The 22,315-nt window shown below is 32.2% G+C and overlaps 1 protein-coding gene across 1 annotated transcript in view; it reads left to right on the top strand.

Moving 5' to 3' along the window:
- LOC107442998 (ras-related protein Rab-37) overlaps nt 1–22,315 on the top strand; it is a 158,855-nt gene that overhangs the window by 37,010 nt on the left and 99,530 nt on the right. The window contains exon 2 of the mRNA XM_043051742.3: nt 12,808–12,918. Within this exon, the coding sequence (XP_042907676.1) occupies nt 12,808–12,918 (111 nt within the window). The remainder of the gene's footprint in view (nt 1–12,807; nt 12,919–22,315) is intronic.

Here is a 22,315-nt window from a genome sequence, read left to right as displayed (position 1 = left end):
TAGGAGAAACATCAGTGTTCGGAGTGTCAGTTAAATTCATACTGGGCGCTTGTCCTTAAAAAAGCAATTATGTAGGGCATACCGGGCAATGGCAAACTAGACCTAATATATATTTCTGACATTTACCAAGGCGACTATGTGATTTTTAACTTCACCGATGGAAATCAACCAACAATTTCGGAGTCGCGATGGCTCAGGGGATAGAGCGTTCGCCTTCCAATGAGGTGAACCGGGTTCAAATCTTAACTTTGGCTGGTCGATATGAATTCCGCATCCGGCTTGCACCGAAGACAATGCTGACGTAAAATATCCTCAGTGGTAGACGGATCAGGGTTAGAGCCCCTTACCGGCAGACAAACCGTGGAAGGTTCTCGTGGTCTTTCTTTCCATGTAACGCAAATGCGGGTTAGTATCATCAAAAAAGTCCTCCACGAAGGCAAATTTCTCCCAATATTTGATCCAGGAGTACCCTTGTGTTCTGGATTGGGTTCAAAATTATAAGGCTACGGAGTTCAACATTAGTAGTCGTAAACCCACAAAATTGGGTCAGTTGTTCAACGACTGTTATAAAATTTAAAAAAAAAAAAAAACACCAATTTCGGTCATTCGCAGTAACATGGATAAAGCAATTTTTTTTTAAATGAATTATTAATTATGATCGACCAAAATATCTCGTTTTTGTTACATCTATATACTAATCGTTCAGAAATTTTTTAAAACAAATGCGTTATTTTAGATTATAAATTCAGCAATAACAGCAAAAAAAAGCTGCTGCAATGAAAAGTTTTGGCGAAGTTTTAATTAATTATCGGAAGATGGTGTTCCGATTTGTTTGATAATGATTTGACATTTCGTATATTAGGAAGAAATTATGCCAAAATAAAACTCCCATAGTCGATTATTTTTGAAACAAGAGTCTGCGATGCAATTTCCGCCAAGATGTGATAACTATTTCGCTGTCAACAATAGAAAAATGTAATTATAAACATTAATATGATTAATCTAGAAACCAGGAAAAGTTTTCATTCAATCCTACAGATGTCACGAACATGGATATTTTTTTTTTGTCAGCAAGACACAAAGAAAACCAAAAATAGGAATAAAAATAAAGCACCTGGAATTTAGTCTTCATTGGCAAACCACAATCGATTAGTCAGGAAGAGCTTTTTCCTTCGAATATTTATTGTGTGGGAAATTTGACGTAATATTCGTTAATTACTCCGATATGTTACGGTGATTAATTTTTCCTAATTACAGATGTTCACTAATTCTGGAAAGTATTCATTGATGTTTCTAAATTTATACTATATTCATCAATACTTCTCGAAAATTGTTTTTTATTTAATAATAAACTTGCCCATCGCTTATGTATGGCAGTCTTTTAACATAAATCAAAGATGGTAAAGTAAAATATTTGTTTAAAAATTATGATGGATGTTAATTAACGTTTAAACAAGTAATATAAAATAAAAAAAATGTAAAGTCAATTTCTACTTAAATCAGCAAGGAAACCTTTTTATCAAATAATTAAAAAATTTTCTTCCATATAAAACTAAAATTAATTAAATTTAATTAATGAATTAATATTTGAAAGAAACTGTATTATTAGGCTCCTTTCCTTTAGGCTCCTTTCCTTCAGGCTCCTTTAGTTTAGACTCATTTTCTTTCATTTTATTATTTAAACTCTTTTACTTTAGACTCAATTTATTTCATTTTATTATTTAAACTCTTTTACTTTAGACTCAATTTATTTCATTTTATTATTTAAACTCCTTTCCTTAAAACTCATTTTCTTTCACCTTATTATTTAAAATAACATCTTTTCAAATTTAAACTAACATAAGTAAAATATTATATTTCTAAATCTGAGGTTTTATTAATAATAGTCATTTTCTGTATGAAATTATCTTAAGATAATCTAGTGTTACAATTAAGAACAAATTACCATGTTTTTCGAAATTAAATCGATATGAACTAACTTTCTTAATATTATTACTTAATATTCTATTCATATTAACTTTAATTTTTAATTAAAGAAGGCTTATTTTTGTTTCTGATTTAATAGTTTAAAGTATCGTCTGTACTAATTATCCCATTTTAGGTTAGACCCTCGAATTATTATAACTGCTTAAAAATCCGTTCAGTATATCAAAAGTTATTTATATTTTCTGTCTTTCTTTTTAATCTCTGTAGAAATTAAAAAACAATCTTAAAGATAAATTTCAACCGCCATAATACATTAAAAAAAATAAAACTTCATGGTTTAAAAGTTTAGTAAAAGAACAGTAAAGGGATTTATTCATTAAAAAAAATACTGTTGCAGCATTAAAATTTTATAAAAATGAAGAAAAAAATCTTCTCTTTTTTCTTCTGTTTTCATATATTTACAGGGCTTTGAGCACAAAAAAAGAGGGTATTTTCCACTTAATGAGATCTGTGCATTTTCTTACTTTAATTCCGACAGATTATTTTCATAAAACTAGCTCTGCTTTAGAAATAGTTATGGTTTTCTTTGACAAATAAGATCATGACGGAATATAATGAGATAATAGACATAATGAACTAAAATGAGATGTCAGGCCATCATATGCGACTTTGAAGAATGCTGTAACTATTCAAGAAGAAAATAAATTTATGATTTTTTTTCATTCTGTACCAACTGGTTTTCCAAATCATGTAGAGAAATACGAGTACACTTATTACATTAAATATTAAATCCTAACTATCATATCTCATTTTTAATCGTGTTTTGTAACAACATAACTCAAATTTTATTAATCGAAAGGAAAAGAAATCCATACAACTAGAAACTTTGTTTACTTTTTTAAGCATTATGCATAATCATTACGGAGTCGATGCATAAGGGAAGAAGGCTAGCTTCCATAGGCGTAATGTAAACCAACCTCCAACGTTAGGTACGCTCCCCTATAAAGGGAAAAAACATTTAGGGGCACAATAGGAGCGGTTTTTGAAACACGTTTGCACACTCCTCTCCTCCTTACCACTATAGTTTGTCTAAAGCAAGAACTCCCCTAGCCGTTCGTCTGGACCCGTGGTGGTGACTATGGTAACGAGGTATGACTATCATATAATGTAGGGTGTGGGGTCACAGGTTTTGTCTCGGGTCGGCGGGAGAAAGGAAATATTTTTCTTCGGTCTGTTGTGTTAACCCTTGAGTGAGGAGAAGCTACCCTCTCTGAAATGCGCTATTCTTGTTTCCATAGCAACAGACGGCCTCAGACTTAATGACGGGGGGAGTTCTTACCATATGCAAATGATACTGAGGTTGAGGGTAAAGAAAAAATTTCTCTTTTTATTTATTGTCGGTTTGTTCTGCATTTTTCCACTATTGATGAACAGTGCTGTACTATTATTTAAAATATTTCTTTGAGAACACATATTTATATCAACCATGTTAATTGAATCTGCTAACACATTTCGACGTAGAAAAAAATGGCGGTTATTGGGAGGCAGCTTACCCAACCTAAGTAGAGTTGTCCAACAGCCAGTTTACAGGTAAAGTGCCTCCTCATTGTCACTTTACTTCTTATGCGCATGCGCTGAGCCGTGGTGGCTCTCGCCTCCCAATAAGGTAACCCGGGTTCGATCCCAGCGATGGCTGGTGGATACGAATTCCGCATCCGACTTGCACCGATCACAGTGCTGACGCAAAGTATCCTCAGTGGTAGACGGATCATGGGTTAGAGTAAAGTTTACCGTGGAAGGTTTTCGTGGCTTTCCTTACGAAGGTTTTCGAGTTAGTTGCATCAAAGAGTCCTTCACGAAGGCAAATATCCCCCAATACTTGATCCAGGAATTTCCTTGTCTTCTGAGTTGGGATCCAAATTACAAGGCAGCGGAGTTAAACATTAGTAGCCGTAAACCCTAAATTGGGACGGCTGTTCAACGATGGTTATAAAATAAAATTCTTAACATGGAAATATCTTTACAGCAGACAAAATTGCAGTTAGCGAGTTTTGATGGCTAACATATCTCCACTCTATTCTAACCAAATTATCAAAATCTCACTCTATTCTAACTCACTCTATCTAACTCAATTATCTCCAATCTATTCTAGCTCAATCATCAAAGAAGAACAAGACTTATAACTAAATACATTATTCAAAATTCAAATACTTTAAAATAAAATAAAAAGGCAGTGCGAGTGGTAGTGTATCCAACCATACGTGTAGAGTTTCCATGTAGAGTTCACAGGTGACGTACCTCATCTACAGACGCTTTGCTTCTTGTGCGCATGCGCTGGATCTTAGTACGTATGACACTCTGTTAAATCTGAGTATGTTGCTCCCTCTGTAGGTTATTTTTCTGGTATAGTGTGCCACACCAAGCAGTTCCCTGCATTCGTTACGCATAGTGTGCCACACCAAGCAGTTCCCCGCATTCGTTACGTATTCGAGGAGCTAGACCTCTTCTTTCTTTGCTTCGGGATCGAGTTGGCTGGGTTTAATACAAATAACTTTTCAGACTATTTCTAAACGATATATGAAAATAATCGACCAAACGATGTAATCGAAATTCATACAACGTAAATTTAATACCACTATTATAAATTGAAAAGTCATGTAAAAAGAACTGTTGACATTCAGTCTTTTAAAAAATGTTGAAAAGTATCTACTAAATGGTTTATGCAAATGGATGACATAACCTTACAAATTCATTTGATTTACATTTGTTCTTTAAAAACAAATACGTAAATGAATAAGTTTGAAAACGGTATCTGGAGCTAACGTAAGAGCGCAAAATCTCTTTAATGTTTAAAGCTAATCGTAACTTTCCACCATATAAAATAAGTGAAATAGCTGATCCAATTTGTTTGTTATTTATTAACTGCCGCTAGATAACTTTGTAGATAAAAAATTTGGTATTCTAAATGATATTACGCAGAAGTCAATTGATATGGGATTTAATGCGAATATTCAATGCAAGTTAAATCTTCAAAATATAAATAAGAATTTTGTTCCGTGGAGTAAAGATTTTTCAAGGAGATAAAAAACATCTTTAAGTTAAGGATAAATATTTTCCACCAGAATATTTAGACAATTCGATGGATTGGTAAAGCTCGCGCATGTTTGCCATGTTCTTAAAAATATGCTTTCGAGACAGTAAGTCTTTTTGATAAGTGAAGAGATGTGTATTTTAGAAAATATTTTATCTTAGAGGATTGTATGTCAAAAATAGTTCCAATTGAGTTTTAACATTAAAAAATAGTCTTTCTCATCATGTATGAAATTGTAAAAGTTGTAAGAAATTGTTCTTTTAATAAAAAGGGGAGTTTCAGCAATTATCACAATAAATATATATATTTTGAGAATCTTTATCTAATTTGAATTTAAAAAGAAAATATAAACAGTGCCTTAAAAAACGGATCACACAGAATAACTTTTGATCTAATGATCGAATTTTCACGTTCTAGGACTCATTCTTAATGGTTTGAGGGGAGTGACCACAAATGTGCTAAAAGGTAAGAGCTAACGATATTTTAAGTTACGAAATCAGACACAAAAGGGTATTTTCTCTGAATAAACATACTTTTTTCAACGGAATCGGATTTCTGACCCCCCAAAATATAGGGGATAGTCGCAAGCTGGGAAATAGGGTCCTAACGTAATCAGTCAGGAGATTGTAATTTGAACATGGGTATTACGGGTGGTTATAACAAAACACCTTGTGCATTTGTTTCTGAGAATGACCGAAATTGGTTGTTGACTTTCACTGATGAATGTTGACAATCACTTAGTCGCTATGGTAAATGTCCGAAATATATACAAAGTCTAGTTAAGTGCCATTGCCCGGTATACATTTAATCGGCACTCCGAACACTGATGTTTCTCCTAATCTATCCACAGCAGATATTAAAATATCGAATTAATTTAATAATATCAATGAATAAATTAATATCAAATCAGATCTAACAAATGTTCCGAACATTCACCAAAGCGACTATGTGATTGTTGGCATTCACCGGTGAAAGTCGACATTCTCTTGATTTCGGACATTCACGGTAGCTAATAAAACATTTATTGCGCTTTAATTATAAAGTAAACATAGATTAGGAAGGTTTAGCTTCGTGGAAGTGATTCATGCTAAATCGCATGATTTTCAAATCTCTGTTAGAATGTACGAATTACAATTCTTACAACATAATCTATATTATTTAAAGAGGTAAATATGTAATAAAAAGAAAAAACTGTTTAACCTCTACCGTGAAACATTTATCTTAAGCTACTATGATACTAACATAATCATCGCTTTGTAATGTAAAACTTCGTTTAGATTTTACCGCTAATTTAAGTTACTTTATTTTGTTGTTTCTTCCGCTGCATAAAACCAGAGACACACCAATAAAAAACCTCGTGAAACAAACGAAAGACATTAAAAAGAGCAACTCTAATTTAAGTTACTTTATTTTGTTGTTTCTTCCGCTGCGTAAAACCTGAGACACACCAATAAAAAACCTCGTGAAACAAACGAAAGACATTAAAAAGAGCAACTCTAATTTAAGTTTCTTTATTTTGTTGTTTCTTCCGCTGCGTAAAACCTGAGACACACCAATAAAAAACCTCGTGAAACAAACGAAAGACATTAAAAAGAGCAACTCTAATTTAAGTTTCTTTATTTTGTTGTTTCTTCCGCTGCGTAAAACCTGAGACACACCAATAAAAAACCTCGTGAAACAAACGAAAGACATTAAAAAGAGCAACTCTAATTTAAGTTTCTTTATTTTGTTGTTTCTTCCGCTGCGTAAAACCTGAGACACACCAATAAAAAACCTCGTGAAACAAACGAAAGACATTAAAAAGAGCAACTCTAATTTAAGTTTCTTTATTTTGTTGTTTCTTCCGCTGCGTAAAACCTGAGACACACCAATAAAAAACCTCGTGAAACAAACGAAAGACATTAAAAAGAGCAACTCTAATTTAAGTTTCTTTATTTTGTTGTTTCTTCCGCTGCGTAAAACCTGAGACACACCAATAAAAAACCTCGTGAAACAAACGAAAGACATTAAAAAGAGCAACTCTAATTTAAGTTTCTTTATTTTGTTGTTTCTTCCGCTGCGTAAAACCTGAGACACACCAATAAAAAACCTCGTGAAACAAACGAAAGACATTAAAAAGAGCAACTCTAATTTAAGTTTCTTTATTTTGTTGTTTCTTCCGCTGCGTAAAACCTGAGACACACCAATAAAAAACCTCGTGAAACAAACGAAAGACATTAAAAAGAGCAACTCTAATTTAAGTTTCTTTATTTTGTTGTTTCTTCCGCTGCGTAAAACCTGAGACACACCAATAAAAAACCTCGTGAAACAAACGAAAGACATTAAAAAGAGCAACTCTAATTTAAGTTTCTTTATTTTGTTGTTTCTTCCGCTGCGTAAAACCTGAGACACACCAATAAAAAACCTCGTGAAACAAACGAAAGACATTAAAAAGAGCAACTCTAATTTAAGTTTCTTTATTTTGTTGTTTCTTCCGCTGCGTAAAACCTGAGACACACCAATAAAAAACCTCGTGAAACAAACGAAAGACATTAAAAAGAGCAACTCTAATTTAAGTTTCTTTATTTTGTTGTTTCTTCCGCTGCGTAAAACCTGAGACACACCAATAAAAAACCTCGTGAAACAAACGAAAGACATTAAAAAGAGCAACTCTAATTTAAGTTTCTTTATTTTGTTGTTTCTTCCGCTGCGTAAAACCTGAGACACACCAATAAAAAACCTCGTGAAACAAACGAAAGACATTAAAAAGAGCAACTCTAATTTAAGTTTCTTTATTTTGTTGTTTCTTCCGCTGCGTAAAACCTGAGACACACCAATAAAAAACCTCGTGAAACAAACGAAAGACATTAAAAAGAGCAACTCTAATTTAAGTTTCTTTATTTTGTTGTTTCTTCCGCTGCGTAAAACCTGAGACACACCAATAAAAAACCTCGTGAAACAAACGAAAGACATTAAAAAGAGCAACTCTAATTTAAGTTTCTTTATTTTGTTGTTTCTTCCGCTGCGTAAAACCTGAGACACACCAATAAAAAACCTCGTGAAACAAACGAAAGACATTAAAAAGAGCAACTCTAATTTAAGTTTCTTTATTTTGTTGTTTCTTCCGCTGCGTAAAACCTGAGACACACCAATAAAAAACCTCGTGAAACAAACGAAAGACATTAAAAAGAGCAACTCTAATTTAAGTTTCTTTATTTTGTTGTTTCTTCCGCTGCGTAAAACCTGAGACACACCAATAAAAAACCTCGTGAAACAAACGAAAGACATTAAAAAGAGCAACTCTAATTTAAGTTTCTTTATTTTGTTGTTTCTTCCGCTGCGTAAAACCTGAGACACACCAATAAAAAACCTCGTGAAACAAACGAAAGACATTAAAAAGAGCAACTCTAATTTAAGTTTCTTTATTTTGTTGTTTCTTCCGCTGCGTAAAACCTGAGACACACCAATAAAAAACCTCGTGAAACAAACGAAAGACATTAAAAAGAGCAACTCTAATTTAAGTTTCTTTATTTTGTTGTTTCTTCCGCTGCGTAAAACCTGAGACACACCAATAAAAAACCTCGTGAAACAAACGAAAGACATTAAAAAGAGCAACTCTAATTTAAGTTTCTTTATTTTGTTGTTTCTTCCGCTGCGTAAAACCTGAGACACACCAATAAAAAACCTCGTGAAACAAACGAAAGACATTAAAAAGAGCAACTCTAATTTAAGTTTCTTTATTTTGTTGTTTCTTCCGCTGCGTAAAACCAGAGACACACCAATAAAAAACCTCGTGAAACAAACGAAAGACATTAAAAAGAGCAACTCTAATTTAAGTTTCTTTATTTTGTTGTTTCTTCCGCTGCGTAAAACCAGAGACACACCAATAAAAAACCTCGTGAAACAAACGAAAGACATTAAAAAGAGCAACTCTAATTTAAGTTTCTTTATTTTGTTGTTTCTTCCGCTGCGTAAAACCTGAGACACACCAATAAAAAACCTCGTGAAACAAACGAAAGACATTAAAAAGAGCAACTCTAATTTAAGTTTCTTTATTTTGTTGTTTCTTCCGCTGCGTAAAACCAGAGACACACCAATAAAAAACCTCGTGAAACAAACGAAAGACATTAAAAAGAGCAACTCTAATTTAAGTTTCTTTATTTTGTTGTTTCTTCCGCTGCGTAAAACCTGAGACACACCAATAAAAAACCTCGTGAAACAAACGAAAGACATTAAAAAGAGCAACTCTAATTTAAGTTTCTTTATTTTGTTGTTTCTTCCGCTGCGTAAAACCAGAGACACACCAATAAAAAACCTCGTGAAACAAACGAAAGACATTAAAAAGAGCAACTCTAATTTAAGTTTCTTTATTTTGTTGTTTCTTCCGCTGCGTAAAACCTGAGACACACCAATAAAAAACCTCGTGAAACAAACGAAAGACATTAAAAAGAGCAACTCTAATTTAAGTTTCTTTATTTTGTTGTTTCTTCCGCTGCGTAAAACCTGAGACACACCAATAAAAAACCTCGTGAAACAAACGAAAGACATTAAAAAGAGCAACTCTAATTTAAGTTTCTTTATTTTGTTGTTTCTTCCGCTGCGTAAAACCTGAGACACACCAATAAAAAAAAAACCTCGTGAAACAAACGAAAGACATTAAAAAGAGCAACTCTAATTTAAGTTTCTTTATTTTGTTGTTTCTTCCGCTGCGTAAAACCTGAGACACACCAATAAAAAACCTCGTGAAACAAACGAAAGACATTAAAAAGAGCAACTCTAATTTAAGTTTCTTTATTTTGTTGTTTCTTCCGCTGCGTAAAACCTGAGACACACCAATAAAAAACCTCGTGAAACAAACGAAAGACATTAATGCGTAAAACCAGAGACACACCAATAAAAAACCTCGTGAAACAAACGAAAGACATTAAAAAGAGCAACTCTAATTTAAGTTTCTTTATTTTGTTGTTTCTTCCGCTGCGTAAAACCTGAGACACACCAATAAAAAACCTCGTGAAACAAACGAAAGACATTAAAAAGAGCAACTCTAATTTAAGTTTCTTTATTTTGTTGTTTCTTCCGCTGCGTAAAACCAGAGACACACCAATAAAAAACCTCGTGAAACAAACGAAAGACATTAAAAAGAGCAACTCTAATTTAAGTTTCTTTATTTTGTTGTTTCTTCCGCTGCGTAAAACCAGAGACACACCAATAAAAAACCTCGTGAAACAAACGAAAGACATTAAAAAGAGCAACTCTAATTTAAGTTTCTTTATTTTGTTGTTTCTTCCGCTGCGTAAAACCTGAGACACACCAATAAAAAACCTCGTGAAACAAACGAAAGACATTAAAAAGAGCAACTCTAATTTAAGTTTCTTTATTTTGTTGTTTCTTCCGCTGCGTAAAACCAGAGACACACCAATAAAAAACCTCGTGAAACAAACGAAAGACATTAAAAAGAGCAACTCTAATTTAAGTTTCTTTATTTTGTTGTTTCTTCCGCTGCGTAAAACCTGAGACACACCAATAAAAAACCTCGTGAAACAAACGAAAGACATTAAAAAGAGCAACTCTAATTTAAGTTTCTTTATTTTGTTGTTTCTTCCGCTGCGTAAAACCTGAGACACACCAATAAAAAACCTCGTGAAACAAACGAAAGACATTAAAAAGAGCAACTCTAATTTAAGTTTCTTTATTTTGTTGTTTCTTCCGCTGCGTAAAACCTGAGACACACCAATAAAAAACCTCGTGAAACAAACGAAAGACATTAAAAAGAGCAACTCTAATTTAAGTTTCTTTATTTTGTTGTTTCTTCCGCTGCGTAAAACCTGAGACACACCAATAAAAAACCTCGTGAAACAAACGAAAGACATTAAAAAGAGCAACTCTAATTTAAGTTTCTTTATTTTGTTGTTTCTTCCGCTGCGTAAAACCTGAGACACACCAATAAAAAACCTCGTGAAACAAACGAAAGACATTAAAAAGAGCAACTCTAATTTAAGTTTCTTTATTTTGTTGTTTCTTCCGCTGCGTAAAACCTGACACACACCAATAAAAAACCTCGTGAAACAAACGAAAGACATTAAAAAGAGCAACTCTAATTTAAGTTTCTTTATTTTGTTGTTTCTTCCGCTGCGTAAAACCTGACACACACCAATAAAAAACCTCGTGAAACAAACGAAAGACATTAAAAAGAGCAACTCTAATTTAAGTTACTTTATTTTGTTGTTTCTTCCGCTGCGTAAAACCTGAGACACACCAATAAAAAACCTCGTGAAACAAACGAAAGACATTAAAAAGAGCAACTCTAGTTTAAGTTTCTTTATTTTGTTAAGTTACTTTATATGTGTCTTCCGTTGCATAAAACCGAAGAGACACACCACTTAAAAACCTCATGTAACCAATGAAAGATATTTAAAAAAAACTCTTCCTGGTACTTATAAACCTCGAAATTTTGGGGGTAAAAATTAATTGTTGTAAGAAAATGTATAAAGCATGCTAAATAAATTGTACGAGCATTATTTAATGTAGTTTTATGCAAATAACCGTGACAACAAAAAGTGATTTAGTTATGGTTTTGGGTTAAAAAAAACAAGTATACATAATTTTAGACTTATACCTATCTCTCGCGTATACAGTTAAGATAAATCGCTTAACCAACTAAGATAATGAGGTATAATTTATCTTTCTCACTTTGGAGCACTTTCTTGACCAAACTATTTGGGCCATATTTCTCAGGTTGCCGTCACCCCCTATATTTTGGAGGTCAGAAATGTGGTGACATGGGCTTGTGGGGTGGTGACGTCAGAAATGTGGTTTGGAGGTGACGTGGGCCACACGTGCTACCACATAATGTACTTTATTGAATTTATCTGACACAGCGAATGTAAAATAATTAAATATTTAAATGTGTGCAATTAACTATTTTTTTGTTCAAATAGAGCTATAAGTTAGAAATTATCAGTGATGTTATTCTTAAAATATGTGAAAAGCCGAATAGCTTATAGTAAAAGTGGAAAGAATGACTAACGCTTAATCCATTAGAAAATTCCATTTCGTTTTTCGCTCATCCCTATTTAATGAATGAATTAATATTTGAAAAGAATGAATTAACTTCAAGTGTCATTCACTACAAGTTTAAAAAAATGTTTTTGAACTTTAGTTGATGAATAAAAAAGTATTTTATTAACGATTGACAATTTAAACAAGAAGATATAGGGAGAGTGTGAATTAATAGTAGGAATTTAAAAATAAAAACTTCTCTAAGCTCATGCACATCTCTATTCCCTCCCCCTAGAAACAGCATTTCTTCCAACTTTGTAGCATAGATAAAATGTAGCAGATACAAATTGCAATTGATTTGAAGAATATGTAATAGAAAAAAAACCTCATTAAAAAGTTCAATAATACCCCTTTTCAATAAAATGCCTTATTAAAAAGACTAAAAAAATATAAAAAACATCAATACAAAAAACAAAATGGTGGAAAAAAATGATTTCCGAAGATTAAAAGAAAGAGCTACAAAGGGGCAAAGAGCGTGAACATACCGTCTTTTATATTAAATGAAATGTCCTTTCAGTTGGATAAGAAGAATAAAAAAAAAGAAAAATCCATTTCATACCTTTTAAGACCTTTTTTATTTTGACTTCAAAGCTAAGAGAGCGGAAAATAGAATGTTAGAACAAAATTCCTACATCTTGTCCTCTTGGGAAAATTCTTTTTTTTTTTCCAACCATCAATCGCCATGGTACATGGATTGAGTGTTGCCACAAATTTCTTTCTCAAAGAGTAATGTTTGCTATTTCTTTTTGCAGGTGATGCTGGTTGGCGATTCTGGAGTTGGGAAGACATGCCTGCTTGTAAGATATAAAGATGGAGCTTTCCTGTCCGGGGTATTTATATCCACGGTTGGAATCGACTACCGGGTGAGATATTGAAGCAATAGCTCTTTTTATTACTTAAGATTCTGGTGTAAGATTTGTTCTTATAAAACGGTAAATAAAGCTTTACTTGGCTTGATTTACTTTATTTTATTGCACTCTTTGATTATTTCTTCAATATCAGAAAAGTTGGGTTACTCTTTGCGGAGACAGTATGTAATATGCTCGATAGTCCGTATTCATCCTCTTCACTTTCAAACGGCTGCAGCAAAAGTTATAAAAGTATTATCTAAGCATAGTAACTGCTTATGGCGCCATCTGCTAGGAAACAACGGTGTTAAATTTTTACATTGAAAATGGTATGAGAATTGGGAAATAGAGTTAAAAAGTTGTAGAACATTACCAATGTAGGTGTTGCCATGGGAAAAACGTTTTTCACACTATTCTTCAGCATCGAATCCTGTATGATAACCAGAGAACGAACAGAATTGTTGAAGTCATTACAATTTTGAACGTAATATTGTAACGTTTCCGACTATCATGTTAACGTTTGTAGACTATCATGAAGTTGCTACTATTCTGTAGATTCCAAATTAACGTTATTTTCAGATTAAGGTTACTTTTCTCAAAAAAATATCGCGTACAAAACTGTTATTAGGGAGGTTTCGCAAATTTGCTTTAGCTTCCGTACGTAAGATTTCAAGTCACTGCGCATGCGCACTTCAAGAGAGCCTGCACAATGTGAAATGCGCATGCTCCCGTGAAAAAAATGTCAAACTTACTTAGTAAGTGAAAAAAAGAGAGTTTGTAAGAATCTAACGTAATGGAACATCATTTTTAAACAACTAAATTGTATGGTTAAAATAAATAGAATTTATAGTTTCAAAACAGGGGAAATGTTTTTAGTTTCTTATGGAACTAGTGCAATTGGACAAACATAATGTTAAATAAAAACCAATAAAATTATTTATTTATTGAATCAACCAATTGTAATATCACACGATTCATTTCTAAATTTCGTCAATACATTTCTTCGAATTCCATACTCATGTTTTTTTTAGTTCGAAGGTAAACTTAAACAAAAATCAACTTTTAACAACTATAAACAGCGTGCTTGTGGCTTTGCCTTTGTAGCGTAAATCACGCCAACGTGACGTAGAGATACGTAGCATCTAAAATAAACGCGAGCATGCGCAGTTGCTTTAATCTTGCGTACGAAAGCTGACGTAAAAGTGCGAAATCTCCCTATTATATAGCTTATAACGTGTCTCAGAACATAAGTCAATGGTACGGATAAAGCGTTATTGTCATAAATCATGTCTATGGATTGAATAAACTTTAACTATGACTGCAACGTAATTTCCTAGAAATTTTCATGCAATTGATAGGTTGCGTTATATGAATAGAACATAATTTCCAGAACATATGCCAGGCTTTGATAGTGTGACTATTCCTATTACCTACTTTAACCTATTACCTGCCTGCACTCTACCTACAAAACTACTTACGGCTGTTATTAATTATTTAATTACAGCTATTACTTATTTAACAATGTTATTGTATCTATGACTAAACTTTACTTAGAAAGGAAACGTAATTTCCAAGAACTATACATACCTGTACAAGTGGTACGTTGTGATAATTATTATATGATTAACACATTGTTTGTTTTCCTAGAACGTGTGTAAAGCTTCGATACTGTCACTTCAAAGTCTTATTCTATTCCTATTACTTACTTTTACCTATTACCTGCCTGCACTCTACCTACAAAACTACTTACGGCTGTTATTAATTATTTAATTACAGCTATTACTTATTTAACAATGTTATTGTATCTAAGAATAAACTTTACTTAGAAAGGAAACGTAATTTCCAAGAACTATACATACCTGTACAAGTGGTACGCTGTGATAATTATTATATGATTAACACATTGTTTGTTTTCCTAGAACGTGTGTAAAGCTTCGATACTGTCACTTCAAAGTCTTATTCTATTCCTATTACCTACTTTTACCTATTACCTGCCTGCACTCTACCTACAAAACTACTTACGGCTGTTATTAATTATTTAATTACAGCTATTACTTATTTAACAATGTTATTGTATCTATGAATAAACTTTACTTAGAAAGGAAACGTAATTTCCAAGAACTATACATACCTGTACAAGTGGTACGTTGTGATAATTATTATATGATTAACACATTGTTTGTTTTCCTAGAACGTGTGTAAAGCTTCGATACTGTCCCTTCAAAGTCTTATTCAATTCCTATTACCTACTTTTACGTATCACCTACCTGCACTCTACCTACAAAACTACTCACAAAAAAATGTACAGTACCTTAATAAATCGAATAATGTTAATAAGATGCAGGTTAATTATAGAATAATTTAACACTTGGCGAGTAAATTTTCGATGGATCCATGTGTAGTGACTGAGCCCTCTTGACTCACTCTTGTTCATGGTGTTTTTAAAATATTTTAATCATTACTAATTCATTAGAATTTTAATATTTAAAGTTAATGTAACTTAGATAATACCCATTTCATCAATATCCACTTTTAGCAATATTTTTTATTTTATTTTGATAATTAAATGAGATTTATTTTTTGAATTTTAATAGTTAACACGTTTTCTGTTAGGACATAGTTCCGCGAAATTTAGACATAATTATTTTCCTACGTAATTAAACCCGGTTTTTGAGATTACAGTATTTAATATACAGTAAAGTATTTAATTAACTTCTCTAATAACAGGAAGCCGGAAATAATTTAACGGCACTTTAATAAAACAAAATATAGCAACTAAATCAATAAGTGTCTACCAGATCGGGAGAGCAATATGTTCTATATCGAAATAAAAACATTTTAAAGAATACTAAACTTTACAAACTTGCTTATTACGTGTTGTGCTTCTACACTCTCAACCAATCATAGATATCTTTAGGGAAGGTTTTGATTGTATATTTGAAGATCTAAATCCGGGTATGTTTTGCCATATTTGCATTGCTATATTTTTGATAGCCTCCCAATTGCAACTTTAATGATTGGTTTGCCTTCGGCGATTATTTGCTCGATTACAAGTTCTTACAGAATCTGCAATTTTTATTTAAATCGAAAGTTCAACGGCTTCTTATAAATAAAAACTTAAGAACAAGCACCTTGAGATGTTTATTTTTAAGTGTTACGCGAAGCCATAATTAAAGAAGTTTCAGTAAATTTATTATTTTCCATTGATTTTTCTATTTATTAAATAATGATGAACCATTAAATTCAAACTATGGAGACTTCGAGTTTTGGTGGCTCAGGGGATAAAGCGTTCATCTTCCAATGCGGTGAGCCGGGTTCGAATCCCAGCCGATACGAATTCCTCATCCGGCTTGCATCGACCACAGTGCTGACAGGAAATGACCTCAGTGGTAGACGGACCATGGGTTAGAGTCCCCTAGCCGTCAAGCTAACCATGGGAGGTTCTCGTGATCTTCCTCTCCAAGTATGGGATACTTCCATCGAAAAAGTCCTCCAAGAAGGCAAATTTCTCCCAACCCTTGATTCAGGAGTTCCCTTGTCTTCTGGATTGGGTTCAAAACTGCAAGGCTACGTAGTTGAACATTAGTAGTCGTAAACCCAAAAATTGGGTCAGCTGTTCAACGACGGTTATTAATTCTCCATCAAACAGCCCTCTACGAAGGCTATTTTCTCCTAATGTTTCATCAAAAGTTCGGTCTCTTGAATTGATTTATCAATGAGTAAATTAAAAGTGTCCTTCAATAATTGAGTTACATTCCCTCTTTTTTTTTAAAAAAAAAGAGATATTTGAATGATAATATATAGATGTAGTAACAGTGGCTTCCAACAGCGATGTCTAAATCAAAGCTAGCGCCATCTATGAGGAATATTGCTAAGAAATCTTAGACCATTAAATTTGCTTCACATCTGCAATTACAGATTTGTATTCCTGATCTCCAATTCTATGTGAAATCTAAATCAAAGCTAGCGCCATCTATGAGGAATATTGCTAAGAAATCTTAGACCATTAAATTTGCTTCACATCTGCAATTACAGATTTGTATTCCTGATCTCCAATTCTATGTGAAATCTAAATCAAAGCTAGCGCCATCTATGAGGAATATTGCTAAGAAATCTTAGACCATTAAATTTGCTTCACATCTGCAATTACAGATTTGTATTCCTGATCTCCAATTCTTTGTGAAGACCTTTCATTGGTCTTCGTGTGTGTCGCCAACTACACTAATCGTCACTACAACTTAATCACCAAACCCTAACGAACACCTTCAATTTATTCTCCCTAATGAACACTAATATTGATTTCCGAGTAGTATCAACTTCCCTTACTGGTCTGTATCTCTGACCTGCATCATTAAAACTTTCTTGCATTAAAGCATTGTTTTCAATGTTCTTAAAATCGTATAACGATGGTAGTAAATGGACGTTAATATTAGTAGGAATTTTTTTCTTAAACAGAAAAATGACAATGTATTTGCATGAGAATTCTAACGTAAGAATTCTTATACTATTCTTGGCCAAATTATTTGATACACTATAAGATTTAATGTAAAATCTTAATTATCAGGTGATACTATACAACTTTTTTGTTTTTCCGCGAATGAAACCGGTTTGCACTTATTTACGTTCGTGTATCAATTGTTTAAAGTAGACTATGTATAATATAAATTCAACCATTGGATAAATTAAATGATATATTATATAAATATAGAATATTTATGATATTAGTACATTATAATAATTAGATCAAATTATTAGACGCACTGTAGTTTCTTAATAATTACATGTTTAGCACGAGTTTATGCTTTATACTTTTATATTTAAACATACATGTAATGAGTTTTTATTCAGGAGATTTCTTATATACTTCCTATTTGTATTTATTTTTAACGTATTGAATTACAATGTTAACCAACTGATAACCAACGAACGTAAACAAGTGCTAACGTGTTTTAGTCGCCTGAAAACAATAAAGCTGTATAGTATCACCTGATAGTTAAGATTTTATATAGAATCTTTTAATGAGTCTAATAATTTGGTCAAAATATTGTTCATTTCTGTCAACACAGCATTGATAACTTAAAACATTCACATAATCTTTGATATTTTTATATGTCAATATAATCAAGCGATTTTTTGTTGGTCCGTAACGGAGTAGAATCCATTTCATCTATTTTTTCTAAAATTCCCAACTTTAACATCCAAACATTATTATTAGATCTTTTATAAAATATTTGGTATCGTTTAATCTGGAGTTGTGGTCAAAATCCCATTAAATCAAAGTTTTCAAACTAATTATCATACATAGAATATATTTTGCTACTATTTTAAATCTATGAGAAAAATCTTCCAAAAAGCCATGGAATTTGCCAATTCTGATTAAATGTTGTCAATAAACCATTAACGCATTAAATTTAATCCTTCCATTAGTTTTATTAAGTGATTTAACTTTCAAGATTATTAAGTCAGGACACAAATTCATTAGCTATTAGTTCGTTATAAACTGCAAAACTTATTTTAAAACTACAATCGATGCGTTTATTAAACGCCATTTTCAAAAACAAGTCATTACGGTGCGTTTATTCCTTCTTGGAGAGGAATTTATGTTGCCCAGGAAGAATATTAAAGTATATGCTTTAAAAATATATATTTCTTAATTTTTGTTTGAGATGCTTTACACCATTCAGAAGTTTTCGAAATTCTTAAAATCTTCTCAACTCGCCTCTATTTCAATTAAATCTCTTTGAAGATGGTGATAAATATTGATTCTATGTGTTAGAAAAGCGAGTTCTCTGTGAAAAAGTTAGTTTTAATATGTCTGACGGCGTTTTTTAGCACATCTTATTTGTTTGTTTAGCATTAAATTTTGCTTTTGAAACTCGATTTTTAAATTTAAAAATGATGCTGCAATAGATTTAGTTTGGAAATTCTGTGTTATAGCGTTTTATTCTAAATACGACAGAACAAAACTAGTTGCATATTTTCACTAGAATTAATGCATCAAAAGTTTTTCATATCCGTGTGTTTCTCACGTTGAAAATTTTAGTTGCAAGTGTTATAAAAAAAAATATATATATAAAACATTATATGCTATGTTTTTTGTTTAAGTTTGCATTTAAATTTTTTTTTCAATGCCCACCTAGATAATGACAGGCCACCTGAAGGGCAGATTTGTTGGCCACTTTTTCAGGGGCACCCTATTAGGTGGTCCAACGTTGCCCCCACAGTAAGGACAGATAGTACAGAGAAGGAAAGAACATCCGTGCCTTGCCCGGGATTCGAACCCAGAACCTTTCTGATGCAAAGGCAGTTCCCTAACTCCTACACAGGCCGGTCGGCTGCATTTAATTTTATATCATAAAGATTACTTAGCTTTCAAAACTTGGAAGTTTCAAAACTTGGAAGCTTAGGTTTTTCTAAAATAACTTATTTTTAATTTAATTTTCTACAGTAAATATAAATCATTGATAGCATCGTCTTTAGAGCACTCAAACTGCAACCTGAGGTTGTATCGTCAAAAAGAGCTCTCTCTGAATAAGAGTCTCACACAAATATTTTGAACAGATTTTATTCTACTTATTTGTTTTATTAAATTCTGTTTTGATATTTTTCATGTTTCCTTTTTTGAGTTTTTCCGCATTTGGTGCAGATAATTGCTAGGTCACTGGGAGAGGTTTTAATGATCTCTCCTGAAGGTTTTCTTCAACACAAAGTGTAAGGAAAGAATTCCGTGCTTCTCAAAAGTGGTCGTAAATAGAGGTGGTCGCTGCATATAAGTGGTCTTTCCTGGTGGTTTCATTGTTCAACACCGAGTTTGTTCCCATTTAGCCAACGTTGCAGTCAATGCAATAACAATTCATATACAAGCAAACTTAATACTATAAATTATAAACTATATAAATCTACTGCATTAACTAAAAGTTTCATTTTAGTGTTGCTTGCAGTCCGAACGAAAAGATACAGGGAATCTTTTATAAATATTATCGTTCATGATAAAAATAATTTTTTTTTCATCGATTGAAAATTGAACCAATAACTCATATTGATGGACTTCAAAATTAGTATCCATACGTAGCGACTTTGTAGATTTTAAAAATAAGTATTGTGTGTTTAGTTTTGAATCTTTAAAACTTTATACAGTGAAACCTCCAGGAGAGACTACTATTATTTACGACCACTTTTAGGATTTTTTTCTATAGACTTTGTATTGCAGAAAACCTTTAGGGGAGACCATCAAAACCTCTACGATCCACCGGGCAAACCTCTGCACCAAATGCGGGAAAGGTCAAACATGGAAACACGCGAAAATATCAAAATAAAACAATATATTAACAAATCAAATAAGTCGATTCAAATGTGTTGAAAATTTTTGTGAGTTACTCTTATTTAGAAAGCTCGTTTTCTAAAAAATCCGGCATTAAATGGAACAGGAGCATTTTTTGCCACTCTTTTTCTACCAGTATTAAAATCTTTTTGCCTTTAGTTCAATTCTAATACGTTTAACCTTCACATCTGTTTCAGATATCAGATATTTCTTCAGAATACCACACGCTATTAAATAAAATGGCAATCTGATTTAATGAAACGGAAATAGTTTATACTTCTGAATATGGATCTCAATAACTTCGGGAAAATTTACCTGTCTCTATTCTTCAAATATTAAAATTAATAGTTTCTTGTTGAACTTCCGTATTTCATCTAGTTGGAAGATGTTCTTTCCCCTTTTTCAAATCCAGCATGTTATTTTTAATTTTAATGGTTGGTCTTCAGGATAAAATCTTTTTATGTCTTCATGTATATCCGTTCTGATTATATGCAGAACTTATTCTGGATCTTGTTGCTGTTCTGCTGTATGTCGAAAGCCAAATAAAAGTTAATTTTATTAGTGGAATGAATGTTAATAAACGTATGAAAAAATTAAATAATAGTAAATCATGAAAAATTTCAAGAATCAAACACGATGAAGGAAAACGAAACAGTAACAACTAAGCACAACGAAGGAAATATCAAAATCTAACCGAATTTTATCCATCAATTTTTTAATTGATCACAACAGCATCATTTATGGAACAATTATGATTCTATTATTCTTTGAATAATAAATGAGGGATGGAATTTTTGTCGGCCGTCACATAACATAGCTCATCTACGAACCATTGCGAGCTAACTGAAAGGGGAAAAAAGTAATTAAGCAATCTTTCTCTATTAGAAAGATCATGTGGCGTTATCTGTTATGAAAAACTGAAAAGAAAAAAAAATAATTATATAAAACAATCTTTCTTGATTAGAAAGATCTTGTGGCGCCATCTCTTATAAAAAAAAATTCAAAACAGTTAGTTTGGATATCTAACAATCCTTGTTGCAAGAAAAGCTTAACCTTCTAAAAAGTTTCATATAAAATTTGGCCATTGACTTTTTCAGACGTTACATACATGGTCATTTTTATTTATACATATCATTATATGTAACAATAACCAAGAAGCCATAATTTTTTATGTGTTACATACAAACGTTACTTTACTTAGTGAAGCTGGTTTTGCTAAAGAAAAAAAAAAATTTAATTTTTTTTTATGTGTGTTTTCGATATTATTTGTGTGACATTCGTCTTACATGACAGTCTTACTATCATGATAGTCATAAGTCTTACCATCAAGGCTTCCACTTTTGCCAAAAAGGAAGTAAGTTTTGCCGTTTGTGATTTAAAATATATTGAAAAGAGACTGAAGGATTTTCTAACTTTAGCAGCTTATAATTTTATTTTCTTAAAAGCTATATAGCTCACCAGCTTAAAAATTATCGTAAAAAAAATATATTAATTTTTTTTTTTTTTTTTTTTTTTTTTTAAATTATTTAATAACCGCCAGAACGTTTATCTGTATTGTTTTAGTATTTACGTTTATTTCTGTAAATCAAACGTCAGAGCTTAAAAATTTTTCAATACTACTTTAAATGGTTATAATTTTATCTGGGAAAAAGTGCTTTTGAAGTATTTTAAAAGTAATAGTTACATTTAAATTTTATGAACATTGTTTCAAAGGGACTGCGTAATCGCAACGTCAACAAGGAATGTTATTTCACATTTCTCTCCAGAACTAAGTGCTTGAATCAAAACAAAAAGCTTAAAACCCATTAGTTCAAGGATATTTTTACACGGAAATAATTTTGTGCTATTGTTGCTATATGCCGTTAAGGCAAAGGGAGTGCGCTTATTCTTCTTTTCCAGTAGCGCCATCTATAGCAAAGAATTCGACTTCTGCCACACACATACGTCACAGCCGATTATAGGGCAGACCCATTCATTCATCCACAAATCGTAATTTTGACCTGAACCAGAGAACGATCAACTTCCGATTCAGTACCCCCAGAGGTTTGTTACGGGAACAAGGAGGACTTTGTGACCTGACATATTTAATGT

Source organism: Parasteatoda tepidariorum, chromosome 5, assembly GCF_982258835.1.
Source record: "Parasteatoda tepidariorum strain Cologne lab strain chromosome 5, Ptep-v5.0, whole genome shotgun sequence".
Taxonomy (NCBI): domain Eukaryota; kingdom Metazoa; phylum Arthropoda; class Arachnida; order Araneae; family Theridiidae; genus Parasteatoda; species Parasteatoda tepidariorum.
Note: the sequence above shows the minus strand (reverse complement) of the source record. Positions and strands in the feature narration are given on the sequence as shown.